Source organism: Anopheles coustani, chromosome X (assembly GCF_943734705.1).
Source record: "Anopheles coustani chromosome X, idAnoCousDA_361_x.2, whole genome shotgun sequence".
Classification (NCBI taxonomy): Eukaryota; Metazoa; Arthropoda; class Insecta; order Diptera; family Culicidae; genus Anopheles; species Anopheles coustani.
The window spans coordinates 7,337,988-7,355,105 of record NC_071290.1 but is presented as its reverse complement, the minus strand read 5'-3'; the positions used below and the strand labels follow the sequence as shown (position 1 = coordinate 7,355,105).

Genomic DNA, 17,118 nt, shown 5'->3' with positions numbered 1-17,118 from the left:
ATCCCCGTGTACTCTCCGAAGGAAGGTGGGGTGAGGTAGAGGTAGAAATCCGAACCGTGCCGTCCAACGTTGCTTTCGGTTTGTCCGATACGATTTTTTTGTTGTTGTTAGTTTTGCTTGTTTTTTGTAATGTGATGCTACGGAAACCTTCTTTTAAAATCGATCGATGCGCACCTTCGAGTGCTTTTTGGTTGACGTTCGTCGCTTGCTTGCGAACCGAAAGACTCAACAAGCGACGAACCCTTCGAAAGTGACCCGCTTGGAAGTGGAAGATCCTAGGAATTCCCTACAACCATCGGCATGTCGGATTCGGTGGCCAGCAATCGTTTCAGTTGAAGTTTGCTAGCTTGCGAACGAAAGACTCAACAAGCGACGAACCCGAATAATACATTTTCTTTTAACTAACCCTAGAATTGCCGGCCCTCGAAGTTGGGTTGTGTAAGGAATAACCCTGGTCTCTCGTGATTGTTCCACTCCTTCCCCTTTCCCATGTTACGTTTAATTTAAGTAAGTCGCTTGCTTGCGAACGAAAGACTCAACAAGAGACGAACCCGAAAAAGGCATCATAGAAGTCCCTAGAATCGCCAGCTCGCGAATTTGGACTACCAGCAGTGTTGGGAACAACCCTGGTCTCTCGTAACTATTCCACCCCTTCCCCTTTCCTATATCCCTTTAGTTTAAGTTCGTCGCTTGCTTGCGAACGAAAGACTCAACAAAGCGACGAACCCTTCGAAAGTGGTTCGCTTGGAAGTCGAAGTTCCTAGGAATTCCCTACAATCATCGGCATGTCGGATTCGGTGGCCAGCAATCGTTTCAATTGAAGTTTGCTAGCTTGCGAACGAAAGACTCAACAAGCGACGAACCCGAAAAATACATTTTCTTTTAACTAACGCTAGAATTGCCGGCACTCGAAGTTGGGTTGTGTAAGGAATAACCCTGGTCTCTCGTGATTGTTCCACTCCTTCCCCTTTCCCATGTCCGTTCAGCTTAAATTCGTCGCTTGCTTGCGAACGAAAGACTCAACAAGAGACGAACCCGAAAAAGGCATCATAGAAATCCCTAGAATCGCCAGCTCGCGAATTGTGTTGGGAACAATCCTGGTCTCTCGTAACTATTCCACCCCTTCCCCTTTCCTATATCCCTTTAGTTTAAGTTCGTCGCTAGCTTGCGAACGAAAGACTCAACAAGCGACGAACCCGAAAAATACATTTTCTTTTAACTAACCCTAGAATTGCCGGCCCTCGAAGTTGGGTTGCGAGCAGTGTAAGGAACAACCCTGGTCTCTCGTGATTGTTCCACTCCTTCCCCTTTCCCATGTTACGTTTAATTTAAGTAAGTCGCTTGCTTGCGAACGAAAGACTCAACAAGCGACGAACCCGAAAAAGGCATCATAGAAGTCCCTAGAATCGCCAGCTCGCGAATTGTGTTGGGAACAATCCTGGTCTCTCGTAACTATTCCACCCCTTCCCCTTTCCTTCATTCCTTTTAGTTTAAGTTCGTCGCTTGCTTGCGAACGAAAGACTCAACAAGCGACGAACCCCAAAATTAAGTAGAGTTTTTTTTTTTAAAGGAACTTTCGCATCCGTTGTCACCCGGAATTCAGTTGCCGCGGCGTATTTTTTCCCCGTATCCTCCCCGGTTGCTCCCCCTCAGCCGAGTTCGGTTGCAATCCTTTCGCTTTCCTCCAATCGCCAAGCCGTACCGTTCGGTGGTTCTAGGAAGGAAGTGGCCTCACCGGCCCAACCTTGATGGCTAGCCTCGAGGAAGTTGGTACTTGCAAACATGCGCGAACAACGTACCACCCCCGGGGCCAAAAGGAAAACCCAGGTCGTTGAACGTTGACGTTCCCGACCGGGTGGACTCCCTTGACTGCACACCCCGACCGCCTTTCGGAAACGCATTCTGCAAAAGCAGGTTCCTTCCAAGGGCGTACAGTGCAGCCCTAGTGCAGTTTTCGATTTTTTCGGCCTCCTTTCTATTCTGCCCGGTCGGTTTGACTCCTTTCTAAAAACAATGGAAATTAAAGAAACAAATAAAAAGGACACTGTGGTCGAGACGTGGCACTCGCTGGACGCTCACGGCTGAGACCTTGTCGGTGTCACCGCCGGAAGAGACTGTCCCGAACGTGGTACGTACAAGGATCGGCTGGTGGACTCGACTCGACACTCGAAGTGACGCGCCATTGATCGCGGTCGACGACAGCTGACGACATTCCCACCCGGGAGGGGGGGGGAAGAGGATCCGATTCAGCAGTTAGATAACGCGCGCTCGCTAGGCCTGATGTGATGAATTTCAATCAAGTGGCGGTTTGACGTCAAAACGCGCCGTCAAACGAAACGACGAAAAAGGAAAACGACGTGCCGAAAAAGGGAAGACGACAAAATTCGGTTCTCCCGAACCGAAGGAAGTTTTGCAACATTCTCCAACAGGGGAGGACTTAGAATCCCTTCCCCCTCCCCCACCCTCTCCCTTCTCATGTTAAATTTAACTGTTTCTAAGACAGCTTTCAATTTGTACAATTAACGTTTGCTACTTTTCCACTCTATTCCGCAGCCTCCAGCAGAATGAAGCTCTTACTAGTGACGGCTGTGATATGCAGTGCCCTCGCGCTGACCCTGGGCGTCCCCGTCCCGTCGGCGAACCCCGACCCAGCGCCCGCCCCCGCCGCCCAGCCGGAGCCGGCGGCGCAACCAAAGACAGACATCGAGCTGATGAAGATCCCACTCGACGGCGATAAGGTAGGAAGTCGCACGTTTTTTTTCAAGAGCTATCCACTCGTGTGCACATGTGTGTGTGTGTGTGTATGTGTGTTACGTCAACCGGAGTGGACGGGCTCGGGCTCGATCCGGCTCCGACGGCTTGACAAAACAAAGCAAATTTTAAGAAAACACACGGATACACACACAGAAAAATCCATTGCCGAAGCATTCCGATGCGCGATGGAAGCGCAAGAGCAGTCTCCTCCCTTCTCTCTACCCCCGAGCCCTTCTTCCCGTACCCCCCCATGTTTCGGACGCTCGTGTTTACGCCGCATGTCCGCGTCAATATTTGCCCGACTTGGTTGTACGGGGAGTTTGCCAACTGGAAACTGGATTCAAGCCACACTCGATTAACAGTGCGGTTGAGAAATTTTCAATTTTGATGCTTCTGCTGTACACACACGTGTGTGTGTGTGTGTGTGTGTGTGTCAATTTTTTCTAAAAGCTTCCCAGTCCCAGGTAGCTAAACAATCGCATAACAAATTAGCTTAACCTTGCCCCGTCAAATCGGTTCACAGTTTGATTGGCTTTCCGACCACATTCACACGTTTACCACATTTTCATTTGGCCCCGAATGGTTCTAGCTTTTTGGAATCTTTCGGCTCATCGCCGGAAAAACCCAATCATCACGCTGAGGTCGTCGAATTAAAAACTTCCGGCATATTTTCAAGCCGTGCGCGTCACAAACAAAATACCAGTTGGTTGACGTAGTTTTAATTTAATTAAATAATTAACAACTTTGCTAAAATCACATCCTTGAAACACGCATTTTATTCCTTAGGACAGATTTGATTTATTTTTTTTATCACCTACAATGATAAATTAAATGGATGGTGTTACAACTCACACAATTTTTGTTCATACCAAATTAAAAATGTTTGTGCCCAAACAAACGGCCATAATGGTTCGTGTCATGTGTTTTATGGTTCATAAAAAAAAAAAAAAAAACACTGCGGTCACGGTAGAAACAACAATTAACCAAATGGTTATTAATTGTGGAAGCGGCTCCATGCCAATCACCTGATGCAACGCCTTTCCTAGCGCGGACAGCTCCGAAAGTGGCTGACATTTGGATCGGCAATCGGCGCACGAATTTTGAATCACAACCCATTGTTTGCTACGAAATGGGGAAGAAACCTCTCCCCCCCCCCCCCCTTGCCACCTGTGGCACACTGTTTGCGCGCCTCAAGGTTAGCGGCTCGATTCCGCGCACGGAATCACAACCGTGCGTTCGGGTTTTGCGTGTGGCGGAAACTGAAGAAACTGGACCCGTGGCCATTTGTGCAACCCTTCACCTTGCGGGGACGAGGGAATAGGCGGTGGGGAGGCACGTGACTGGCGTTCGCAAGTATGGCACGTAGGGGGAAGAGTGTGTACGGTTTCATTTTTTTCCCTCTTCCAAAAATAATTATCCTTCGGTCACATCCGTTCTCGCAAAAGGAAAAGGAAAACCTCCACCGGTCGATCCGGTCGAGGGGGTGGGGGGGGGGGGGGGGTGACATTTCGCCGCTCCGGTTGTTTCCGATTTTATTGCCCAAAACCTTTAAAGATCAAATCCGAACCGCTCCCTCGAAATCGAGATCGAGTCCTTCACATTTACGATGCGCTCGACAATTACTCCGCGGCGGGTGTTTACGAGCGTTCGGAGGTGTTAGGAAAAGTTAAGAGAGAGAAAAAAAACACAATTACCCACACACACACACACACACACTTAGCGACGCACGCCTTCCGAACACGTGACCAATTGGTTGGAGGGTTGGCGCGAAACAATTGTGAGAAAAGCGCACGATGATTAGCATCGCACACGCACCGCTCGCTCAGTTTCGATCAGAACGATTATATCGGAGGCATCACCGTTTACGCCCGAGTCAAGGTCGGACCGTACAAACCAGCCTCCCAAGGGCGAACCGTGTGTTTTTTTTTTCAACCCCCTAAATAGAAGGTTCCTTACTAACACCCGCCCTCTGTGTGGGTCGAACCAGATCATCTCGTGCATGTTTCACAAGGTTTTAACACGAACAAACCGAACCCACAAAAAACCCCGATGGAGGCGCATGGTTGCATTTCGACGCAATTTAAACCTTGGATGTAACACACAAAAAAAGTCAATAGATAGAAACAAAAAACAACCCCCCCTTATCTTGAACACTTTTTTTTTCCACGTAGAAAAATTAAAACCTAAACAGCTCCAATTGTAGCACATAAATCTCACGGAATTAGCGCTGGGAAGCTTTCGAACGGCACAAAAGACTTCAACGCTGCGCCAAGCGACGAACGTGCGTATGAAGCGAGTAATGTTTGTTTTTTTTTACCGTTCCTTTAGACAACAGAAAAACGAACCATTTGATGTTCGGCCGGTGACGAGGAAAACGGGTTTGCTAACCGGGTGGTTAGGTCAAAGCTAGAAGCGAAAAAAAAAACTCACACATGAAATGAAGTTGTAAAATGCAACACAAACCCTTCAATTAAACCTCCTAGTTTCAAGGTCGCGTAAAAACATCGTAGCACCGGTGCGCGAAAGGAAGCGAAACACGTTGGCCAAGCGGTCCGATGCCAATTACCGGCAGTTTGATCCACCACTTTGGCCATTTTTCTTTAAATGGTTCTGGCGAAAAGAAGCAACTAATTTTTTAACAAACAGTGAAAAATTAGCTGCCAGACAGTTTGGGCCTTTTGGCTGTCAACGACGAAAAAAAAAAAACGAAACAAAAAACAACCCCAAAAAGGCCACCCGCGAAGGCCGCCCGGTTCCGAGCGCGAGGTGAAAAACGATTGTAACCGCGTGGCGGCTTCGTTGTGACATTTGAGCCTCGCGCAAGTTGCAACCTTGGGCGGGGTTGGGGGGGGGGGGGGGGGGAGAGCGTGAATTGGTTGCTACATTTGGAAAGTTTCTACACGCTTGCTTTCCACCAGCGGTTGTGTGATTTGCTAGGTTCGGTTTTGCCCGGGTGTTAGTTGCGTTTTTCGTTTATCCTTTCTGATTTGTATTTAATTTTTCCAACCCCCCCGAATCCCACCGTTAAGATCAGAAATGAAGCGAAAAAAAGTAAAAAGTGTTGCTCTATTTCAACGTTTCGCTTGCATCTATGCAAAGCGTGTAACAACCGTTGCACAAGAACGTTGCGAAGATGGACGCGCCGTAAGGCGATTCGTAACGCACTGTTTGTGCAAGTGGCATTTGGTAAATCAGTGGGGCGGCCATTTTCCTTCCATCGCCATTGCATTGGAGGCCGCACGCATGCACGCCTAACGTTGTCCACTGAGAGGAAAGTCTCTCTCTTTCTCGCTCTCTTTTGCTCATCCTGTCCAATTCAATCACGATTCGTAACTCAATTAAAAACCCCGAAAAAAAACGGTCCAATGGGAAAGGGGAAGGGTCTGCCTCTAATGATCGAAAGCCCCATTTCAGCTTCGGAAACATTTCTCCGACCCCCCCCCCCTCGCCCCGTTGTGAGCATTGCCCCCCCCCCCCCCTCATCTTTCCCATTTGGACTCGTTTACTTCTGCGCAAACGGGGTGAAAACAAAACACCACAAGACACACAATCAGTGGGTCAAACCGCGGTAAGCAAACTTTAACGGTGTGATGTCATCGGGGTATGGTCCGCTACCGACCCGCTAACCCGATATGATAATGGGTTGCGAGCCCCCCGAACCCCCCCTGTTGTGTCACGTGAGCTGCCGCCGATTGATAAATTGGAAAAAACGGAATGGAATAAAACGAAACACAACACACACACACACACACACACCAGGCATTTCTGAGGAAGGAGAAAGAGGAGGAGGTAGAGGGCAGGGGCACAAATTTAAGCTTATGTAATCCACGTGCGAGCGCGGGGTGTATATTCCTGGCGCGTACGATGCCGTGCGGGTGATTAAATAACAGCTCCGTGCACAACATTGGGCGCTTCACACAAGAGGCGCAAACGAAAATGGCATCCTTGACAGCAGTAACACACACACACACACACATATCTACACACAAGCGAATCACCAAAAGGCAGAAGGATGACAAATGTTTTGTGCGAGCGATCCATCAAAACATGGCTGACAACCTAAAACCCTGATGATAGAAAAGAAACGAAACGAACACCCCAAAACAAAGCATTGTTTACCACGGTCTAACCACATCTTTATCCTTCTTCCTTTCTGTTATTTTTGTGTGTGTGGGTGTGTTTGCTTCCAGGAACTGGACGTCATTACGCTAATCGACTCGGAGGATCAGAAAATCAACGAGCGCAACAAGCGAACGATCGGAATCCTGCGCGAGCTGTTCCCAACGATCTCTCAGGTATGATTGGACCATGCACAGACACACCAACACCCACCCACACACACACACACACACTCAAAAAGTACAAAGGATACACACCCAGCAAATTGTTTGTAACAGACCCCTCTTTTAAAGGGTCCTCGCTCGACTTCGAGGTTGAAATAACTGAGGAAGAGTTATAAACGGCGAACAATTATAAGAACACACACACACACCAACGCAATCTGCAAGGACGATTTTCAGAAGAGAAAAAACAAAACACACCTAGTAGCATGTAAATTGTACAAAAAAAAAGGGAAAAACATTCCCGCTCCAACCAAACCTTGAATATAGTTCAACTCCCCGCTCAACCTTTCCCGATGCCAAACCCCCCCCCCCCCCCTCCTCCCTTGCCTTTTACCCGGCAAAAGAACGGTCAGGACACTGCTCCAAGGACACGCCCTTACATCCTGCTGCTCCCACCGATAAGCACCATCTGTACTACTCCACCCTCCTACCTTCTTTCTGTTCAACGTCTGTTTCCCCCCCAAATCAGTCATCCATCTTTCGGAACGCCATAAGTCGCCATTTGTTTTTGTTCCAGTCGTTGCACATCCACATCGAAAGGCACTAGCACACATACCCACATACCCACAACACCCACTCGCCCTTTGCACACCAAACCCCGCACGCACGAGTCGTCGTCCATTCGGTTCCCTAACCCAAATCGAGCCCCACGTATCCATCCATCGCACCCACATCTACACACCTCGCCTCACCGGAGCGCGTCGGATCGTGGTTTTAGGTTTAGCACCGAATCCCCGGGGGGGAAAACCCCGACACCGCCAGCACCAACGAAATGCACCGCAAATGGGCCCCCTCCCCCTTTACTCCCAAAAAAACGGATATCGATTCTTACCCATTTCGGTTCAGTTGTTTTGTGAATGATCGAGAACGCTGCGAGACGTCCATTTCGTTGGAAGATCCAACGGTCATATGTGTACATATTTAAGCGATTGACGAATCGAAGCTTTTTGCCCCAACTTCGCACGGTGTTAGCTGATGGTGCTTCGTGGCTCAATTGGTAGAGCGTTCGAGAACGTAACCTCTCAACACAACCCCCGACGTAGGTTCAAATCCCGTTCGCGCGTCGATCCGGAATGGATCTTTTTATCGCACCAAACCAACAGCACATCGCACCTCTTCTATCAAAAGCAACCTTCTCTCTCAGCACACGAGTGGTAAACAAAGCATCCAGAAGTTGTTTGCAGGTAGAGTTCGAAGCGAAACTCCGAAACCGGAGTAACAACAACAAAAGATCAATGGAGCTAGTTCTTCCGTCATGTTTCGTATTGGGCAAACGCGGAAGCCCCCAGGGGAGAGATATAGAGACGATCAAGTGTGTTTCTGTGTGTCCACCATCGCCAAAGGGAAGACCCAAGCCGACAAAAATACTCCGCACGGGGAGAGATCCAGACGAGGAAACCAAGGGCAAAGGTGGGGCTGCTGCTCCAGATAAATCTTATTAGCACTGGCTGCCTATCGCTCTATCCTCTCTCTCTCTCTCACAAACATACACACTATCACTCTATCGCTCGGATTGTGTTGCCTCAACGTTTTCGTTTCCACAAAGTGTCCGCAAAGCGACCCGGTGGGCTTCAGCTGCGAAGGACGGCCGCTTCATGTGTGAAGGCGCGCGGTGGAGAAGGGAGATTGGGGGCCAGGGGGAAACCGATGCAGACGGTACCAAATGGATTCAACAGCGACGGCGGCGGCGGCGGCAGTAAAACTACTTTCATTTTTAAAGTCCACCAGTCACCCCTGAGACTGGGCGTTGCATTAGCGCACAACCGGTCGGAACCGGCTCCGGGGCAGGTCTCCGCCAGCCTAACCTTACCTAACCGGCTCCGGCCAACCCGCCACGCCATGTGACCGATGCGATGCGTGAGAAGCCAGCGGGAGCATTCTGCCGGCGGAACCGGAGGAGCGGAACCTGCCCGGAGTGGACTCGAAACTTCTCGCTCCGGCGCGACGAGCGGATCGAATCGTCAACCTCGCGCTCTGGCTCCATCTGTCATCCGCCATTCTCCCCCCCCCCACATTTGGTAGCCTCTAAACCGGACCCATCCGTAACCAACCGTAGTGCCATCCATCACCTCTTACTATTCTCGTTGGATCACATCTCCCGAAACCTCAAACGCTTCCAAGTTCAATCATTTCCACTCCGCTCCGTTCACCGGGCGGGTGGGGCTCTCAATCGCTCATAAGTCATTCATACGATATGCGACTTACATACATTCGTGAACATCATTTCTGTCAGCCTCTTACTCCCCACCCACCTCTTATTCTCTCTGTCTATCTATTCAAAATCTGATTTCCAATCCTGTTTCAAAAAACACCTCCTCGAGGTCTCTGTAGTAGCGGAGTACAGAAAAGAATGTAAACCGCACTCATGTCTTAGGACAGTGTAGCGGACTTTGGGACCAGTGTCGCTGGAAGCGTGAACCAGTTTGGTTGCATGTGATTTGTTTTGCTTGTCGGTTTACTACACCGTCTTACATACGCTCGATCCAGTTTGGTGCTGGATAGGCGTAGCGTGTTGGAACATTGTTCCGAGATGTACCTTGCCAGATATGACCTTACACCGTGGACCGTGGACCTGAACCAATCGTTCTTGTTTTTCGACACCAGACGGGACGTGACGTGATCCAAACGAAAGATATAATCCTCCAATCGCCAGGTCGATCTGGGGAGGGCATGAACCCAAATGAAGCATTGCAAAGAATTCAAACGTAGAACAACCAATAACCAAGTACCCGCTTGCCAATTGCCGCCACACACGCACACACCCACCCCCTGCTCCAGATTCTGGACCAGAAGATCCAGATGATCACCTCGTACCTGTTCCGCACGATCGGCCCGATACTGCTGCGCAGCGGACTCGGCCTGGGCGGCGGCGGCGGCGCGGGCGGTAACCGCGGCGGCAGCAGCAGCTCGTCCGACGACGACGACGACTTCGATTTCGACGACGACGACGACGACGCGGATAAGAAACCGTCCAGCGGGCCGAAGGTGAGCATCTCGCTGCCGACCTTCCCGCCGTCGGACGACCTCGACGACGACGACAACAACGACGGCGATGCGAAGGGACAGGCAGGCCCGGTCACCGCCACGCCCCTGCCCGAACTGCGGCTCGGCGACAGCGGCGACGACGACAAGAACGAGGTGCGCAAGCGACTCGCCGCCGACGCCGCCACCACGAACAGCGCGATCGACCGGATCGACCTGCTGGCCGGCCTGGAACCGACCAGCACCGTGCCAAGCGAGACCGAGTCCAACCTGGTATGAGCAGCCGGCGTCCGGCGCGCGGCCCGGACACTGCGTACGCTGTAGAACCTTCTTCATTTTCACATCGCCTCGACATCGCCACGTAGCCATCTACCTTCAGCAAGGAACGCCGCGCCTATCCGCTCTCCGGGGCTAAGGCCTGCTTTCGGAACTTCCGCTCCCGGAAGTTGGCTCCATCCATGGCTTTCGGCCTCCGCCTCCTGTCACTGTCTATGTCTTTCTACCTTCTTAGTCTATATAGACTCCTCCTTTGGAGAACTGTGCTCACTCCAGGGATAGGGACGAGCAAGGAATTAGCATCGGCGCTAGTAATAGTAATAGTAGCAGTAGTAATGGTTCAGAGAACGTTACGTACTCTCTTAGTGGTATCTAGCTCATCGTAACTGAAACATGTCACCGTAACCAAAACATGCAAGCCATTTGCGTATGGCTATATACATCGATATACAATCCGTTCCCGAACCTAGTACGCGTGCTCACGGGACTTCTCCAGCTGAGTGCGACGCTCCACAGCCCCTCTGTTTGGGCGAGGTCATTGAACGTTTCCCCCCTCGTCGACCGCTACTCTTTCACGGGGTCGGGGATTGTGTGTGTACCTCGCCAGTACCCATTGTTGTGACCGGATTGCCCCATCGCTGTAATGGCGATCGACCATCTTGCAGCTGAATCAACACGCTTGGTTTCACATTTCACCCATCGGGTTACGAGTGTAGCACTATCTCTTCCTTTCGTTTCCTACCTTCCTCCTACAAACCATTTGCCGAACCCACCGCACAGCATCTCTCATCTCGCATTTCGTGTGCCCTTCCCCCCCACTAGTGGAAGGGCTTCTGCAGTCCTGCAAAACTCATCCTTTCCGGTTGTTGGATCATCTGCTAATGCGCACGGGCGGCGCGAGTGTAGGAGAGTGCAAAGTGAATGGCCCTAGTTGGTAGTTGGATAACAGCTCGTGCGGATGCGTGCGGTTGATCACCTTCTCTATGTCTCTCTCTCTCTCTCCTATCTATTGGTTTGTCTCCTCTGCCGTATCACCTGACACTTACCCACCATGCCTTCTCCAACATTCGTACTTTAGGGTTGTGCTAGTATTCAAACTTCAGGATTGTTTCACCTTCCTTCCTTTTCCCTCTCCTTTCCTACTCATGTTTTGGTACTGTACCGTAATCTGTGCCTCGGACTAACCGCCATACGTAATCCTTCTCTCATCTCTCCACATTGGAATAACGTCGTAGAATAACGTTTCTCTGACTGACGTTTCGATTTCGAACCGATTTCGCTATCAGTAGCGTAGGTTAACATCCATCCGTAGGACATAACCACAGTCATCACTTGCGAGCGTACCCATATCGCTCATCAACACTCGTAGACATCATGATTGCAACTCGTCAGGATATGTCGGATATCCGCTTCAAATTTTGCATCAACCTCTCGTCTTACCACTATGTCATCGAAATCCAAAACAATCCCAAACAAACAACTATATATACCACATCATTAACGCATTTCATCTCTCCATCTCTTCCATCGTGTTCCGTGTGTTCCTTTTTGGTTGGTGGTGTGTTTGTGTGTGTTGCGTGCGCATTTCTCGTCACACCCGGTACAAAACGAAAAAAAAACAAAACCAAACCCCATCGCCCCAATGCGTCCTTTTCTGCTCCAAAAACTCTGGATCGACGGCGCCGGTAACGTGCGTGCGTGTTTGCCAACCAACCCGATTTTCCGATTCCAAACCGAACCAAAATCAAACAACAAAAACCACTCCCGACGAATGATTCGCGCGGCCATTGAGCAGATCACGACCAACGAGAACGCTAACACGCTCGAGACGCTCGACCTTGCCGGCCTTACCGATACGCTGAACGCGATCCGAGTAGCCCGTGCCACCAGCGACGAGAAGGCCGCCTCCTCCAACGACCAGAACGCCGAGTCGTCCGCGAACAGCTCCAGCCTGGACGAGCTAACGCTCGACTCCGAGGGCAACGATGAGGATCGCAACAAGAGGTAAGTGGGAGGAGAACTGGAGTTCTGTCTCTTTGTAGACTTTCGACAAAATGGCAATCTTCTTGACCGTGGCCAGCTTCGTCTACTCCCGCTGATTGGTACAAATCAATCCGGAGTTGAGTTCAATCGCCACGTGGCGGATTCGATCCGATTTCAATGATATCCTACGTCGAAAACTCATATTGGAACCTTGTAAACTAATTCTGAATGCCGAAACAGGCGATCAAAATCAATTGTGAGAATCGGAGCCGGATCATGCGGAAGTCGGCTGGAGTCGGAATCAACTCCGCACCTCATACTCCCCACTCAAACCCAGAATTGCATCCTCTAAAATGTGTGCACTTTTCCAGATTCCTGTCCTTCGGAGGCAGCAGCGGCGGAGGCGGCGGTTCTGGTAACTTCCTGTTCGACATCATCCGCGTAAGTACAGCCCACCGGCGAATGACCGGCTCCAGGATCAGACCACGCTGGTTTCGCTCTCTCTCTCTTTCTCTCTCTCTCTCTTTATTGTTTTCTCTCTCTCCTCTCTCTTTCTATCTCTCTCTCTCTCTATCCTTCACACCTGAAACCGGCTCAGTCGCCCATTTTCGGCCATTTTTGATTTCTTATATTACTCTATTTGAACACAACCATATACCGCTAATGCCTCACTCAAACCCCGGATGTGGAATGGTACGCAAATGGCGGAAAGGGAAGGGAGGGAAAGGGACTGGAGAGTGTGGCTGCAGAAGAGAGGGAGAGGGTGGAGGTGGTGGTGGGAGAAGGATAACACTCGGTCACAATGCAACACCCTAAGATAAACAGTGATACAATCTGATGAGATTTACAAAACCCTCGACAAATAGCTCGACCAGAGGTTTGTTAGAACATCACCGGAACAGTCCCTCCCACTCGTGAAGCCCTTTCCCCACTCTAGTTCCCACCACAAAGTAACCGCCCACCCTCCTCACTCTCTACCCCCTTCTCACATAACCTCTTTCCTTCGCTCAGCCTCTTTCATCCAATCTGCAACGACACTCCTTCCGCTCGTTTTCGTCCAGAGGAAACCCTCCTTTGGAGCAACCAATTACTATTAGCTGCACAATGCACCTCTATCGATCGCACCACCATCACTACCATCACCACCACCACCTATCAAATCCACCAACATCATTTACGTTTACCTTTGTGCCAATGTGCACGACCATTGCGAGACATCCGGAACCGGACTTTTGAGACGATTTTAGGACGATTCTTACATTCCGAACGAAACGGACCGCAGCAAGCGCTCGGAGTTTTCGATTTCCCCTTCGTTTCCCTTCCTTTCCCCCCCTTGCGCATTACGGAGGACGTGAGCAAGCACTTTGCGTTTGAGCTTTTCCGGCTCGAGGTTTACAGTTTCCCCCTAAATCGGTCGGAACCTTCAACCTTCGGACCAAACGAACACCAAAAGTAAACATTTGAAGCCACATGAGCTGCCTTTTCAACGCTGACCAAGCAAAATAGATTTTTTTCCAAAATGAAACAACTACAACAACAACAACGAAAAACCAAAACCTTTGCCTTCCAACCCAAAAACCTCTCTCTTAACCAATATCCCAGCGGGCAGCGGACCGTGCTGCACGTGCCGCCGGCACCGTCTATCGGGTCGTCGCCGGCACCGAATCACTGACGACCGCGCTAGAGAACGACGACAGTAATGACGATGGACATTCCACTTCCTCTTCTGCCACCTCTCATAGCCACTCTGCGGTAATTAGACCCTTCAATTAATACCAAAACCCAACGCAAACATACCCAAAACCAAGCAAAAACCAAACCAGATACAATAGAAAGCCAAACCAACCAACCAAACAAACAAACAAACAAACAAACCCGTACCCAGTCCTATTCCTTACTGTTCCTTTACAAAGCTACAACTCCTTTACAAACACAAGGACATAACTGGAAAAACTGTTTCCCGATTTCCCCAAACCCACGCACGAAGTACAACTGAAGTGTTTCACAAGAGAACGCACTAATCTGTTCTAACCACTCCGAGGAAACGCTTTATCTAACCAAGCAATCGCTTCCGTTTTCATGGGTTCTGTTTCCGGGGAATTATGTTGTACATTTTGTGGAAGATGATTGGAATACGCACAGTACTTTACCGACTAATAAAACATTTACAAAACATTATTCTAACATCACTGTTGATACTGGACTGAGTTTGTACCGTTTATTACAACCCAACTAGCATAAAATGAAATGAAGTGAACGACTTCCAACTTCTCACCAAAGACGCAGCTGGAAGTGGCGAACCGTATCGTGAACATTTGCTAAGTAATGGTTTTCGCTGTAAATGACCATCTGTTCTAACTGAGTAATTTACCGCGTCCTACTGCCTCATCCGTGTTTCCTGAGTACTAAACGATGACAAAATGACAGACGATTAGTACGAAAGTTGTTCACGCTAGTTAGTCACTATTTTCCAAGCGATATAAAGACCTGAACATCTGTACTTGCTGTGTGCATTCGTGGCAACAATCTTACGTCGTAGCTTACAAATTGCCGCTGTTTACAATACAACGAAGTCCTGAGATTGGTAACAATTTAAACCTGATTTCATTGAGATACTCCATGTATTATTACTTTCTTCTATTGTTGCCGGCTTTATCTATTAGTGCTGCTATGATTAGCTCTTCTCACTCCTCACGTCAAAACGAGGTTTGGAACTCGTTCTCCCAGTATAAATAGTATACTATTACTCGACATATTTGTAGATATTATCCTCATGCTCATACTGTGTATGATACTAATTCCTTTGTGTTCCACAGCGAACACCTGTGCGAGGGTATTTTCTGGACATTACTCTTCTTACACACCTGTTGTCATTCACTGTCGCTTATTTGTTTTTGTTAGCTGTATACGTCTCCCATCAAACCATCCTTTCTCGACCTAATCGCCCACCAATACCACCCCCACCCGTTAGTGGCTACCGACGGTATCCGGCATCCTTCCATTTGTTGTAACCGACCTGTTATTAATATCTTTCGTGCAGCTTGTGTCGGGCAGCTCGGGCACGGAGCAGAGCGACGAGAAGGCACACTCGCCCGACGACCACGACCTCGGCAAGGGTGACGGCTACACCGAGGGCATTCCCGGACCAGTGACGCGTCTCTTCGTGCTGGCCAACCGCGGTCTGTCCAACCTGATCCAGGATCTGATTCTGGTGAGTGTCGTTTCGTCGAGACACTTTCGTACCCAACACCGTCCATCCTCGGTCGCAATCTGCATGCAATCACCCGTCGTCGTCACCACACCCCTCGCTCATTGATGCACTCTTCTCTTTCCCTCTCTCTCTCTCCCATTCTCTTCCACAGCGAATCGCACAAACCAGTGAACGAGTGGTCAACTTCAAAGCACGTCTGATCACGTCACTCATCTAAGCGTGTGGCTGAAGAGCATTCTAAAAACAAAACAAAAACAAACAAAAAATTAAGCACAGATCAAATCGCAATCGTTAGACCGAGTTTTGGTACTCACCTTTCCAACCCAATCCCTCCCTCCGTCCGTCCCGGCTCCTCTTCGTGACCTGATCATCATCTGCAACCGTCCTCAAAACGCCGGGTCGCCCATCCCATTGCCACACACATACACATCGCGCGACCGGCAGTATGCGAGAAAGTCGAAAGGCAACACGAAAAGAAAAGATCAAGATCGTATAGATTTCCACCAGTCACCCTCATGGCCCACTAGCTCATCATTCGCAAGCGGAAGTGCATGCGCCGGCGATACACCTCTCTACGCAACGTTACCTCAAGCCGCACGGGATCCATCCTAGCGAAATGCGTTTCCATCTTGGGCGCTCGTGCATGCTTCACACTGCCTTGCCTTGTATGTATCACCCCGTTATCACCTACAGCCGGCGCTGCTCGACGCCAGCAGTCCCGCCCTACCGACGCTGCCGGCCCTACCAGATCTGTCCAACATGACGGCATCGTTCGCGAACGCCATGAACGAGCTGAATCCGCTCAAGGACGCCAACATGAGCCGTGCGCTCAACGATGAGCTGGCGGCCGTGCGTTCACTGGCAACCGCCATCGGGGCCGGGTTGGTCGCCAACCTGCCGACCCTAACACCCAGCTCGCTTACGGCACTGACCGCGGACCTGCCGCCCGCAAGCAAGCTTGCCCCAGCCGCACCGGAAACGAATCCGCCGAAAGAGCTGTCCACTACTACCATCGAGCCGCCGACGACGCCAGCCGAACCGGAGCAAATTTCACTGCCACTGTTTTCCTTCTTCTAGACCATGTTTGTCATTTTCATCCGGCAAAAGCGCACAAGCAATCTCCCAACAAACAAAATTGACTTTCTCCAAAAGCTGACAGACAGATTTCATCATCAAACATACGAGAACCAAAAGGCGTCGTGCCTCTCGGTGGTACTAACCAGGCAAACGGGTTCTACCAACAAACCATCACAATCAGTGGGAATCATCGAATGCACCATAACAGTCATGATCATTTGCTCAATTTAAGTGGTTAAGTGGTTTAGGTATTATTGCACTGTATTCGATAGCGATCCTTCCGCACCTACTTCTTCTACACATCCAACAACCAAGTGTAGTCCGGTTCTCCCACCATCTGACGCACGTATGGACACACACTTCGGGTCCGCTTCTTTGGCGACTCAACGCCCTCGGCTCCCTGCCTGCATCCAGTCAGAAGCCGAGGGTGCCGGTTGTTGCATTCATTTCCAACTTATCGGTTAACCGTTCGGTATCGTTGTGGCATGCCCC

General features: G+C 50.0%; 1 protein-coding gene across 1 annotated transcript; it reads left to right on the top strand.

The window, feature by feature from the left end:
- The first annotated feature begins 2,564 nt into the window (after positions 1-2,564).
- Positions 2,565-16,626, top strand: LOC131268933 (uncharacterized). Its single transcript, XM_058271231.1, has 7 exons — positions 2,565-2,738; positions 6,945-7,049; positions 9,876-10,352; positions 12,151-12,359; positions 12,710-12,779; positions 15,379-15,549; positions 16,243-16,626. The coding sequence occupies exons 1-7, from the start codon at positions 2,565-2,567 to the stop codon at positions 16,624-16,626; spliced, it is 1,590 nt and encodes a 529-aa protein (XP_058127214.1).
- Positions 16,627-17,118: the final 492 nt, after the last annotated feature.

What these genes read in the sequence shown, in the direction of transcription:
- LOC131268933 (XM_058271231.1), top strand. Translation starts at nt 2,565, where the DNA reads ATGAAGCTCTTACTAGTGACGGCTGTGATATGCAGTGCCCTCGCGCTG. An exon ending in TGTTCCCAACGATCTCTCAG is followed by an intron (nt 7,050 to 9,875) that starts GTATGATTGGAC and finishes CCCCTGCTCCAG; the next exon opens with ATTCTGGACCAGAAGATCCA. An exon ending in TCCTGTTCGACATCATCCGC is followed by an intron (nt 12,780 to 15,378) that starts GTAAGTACAGCC and finishes TCTTTCGTGCAG; the next exon opens with CTTGTGTCGGGCAGCTCGGG.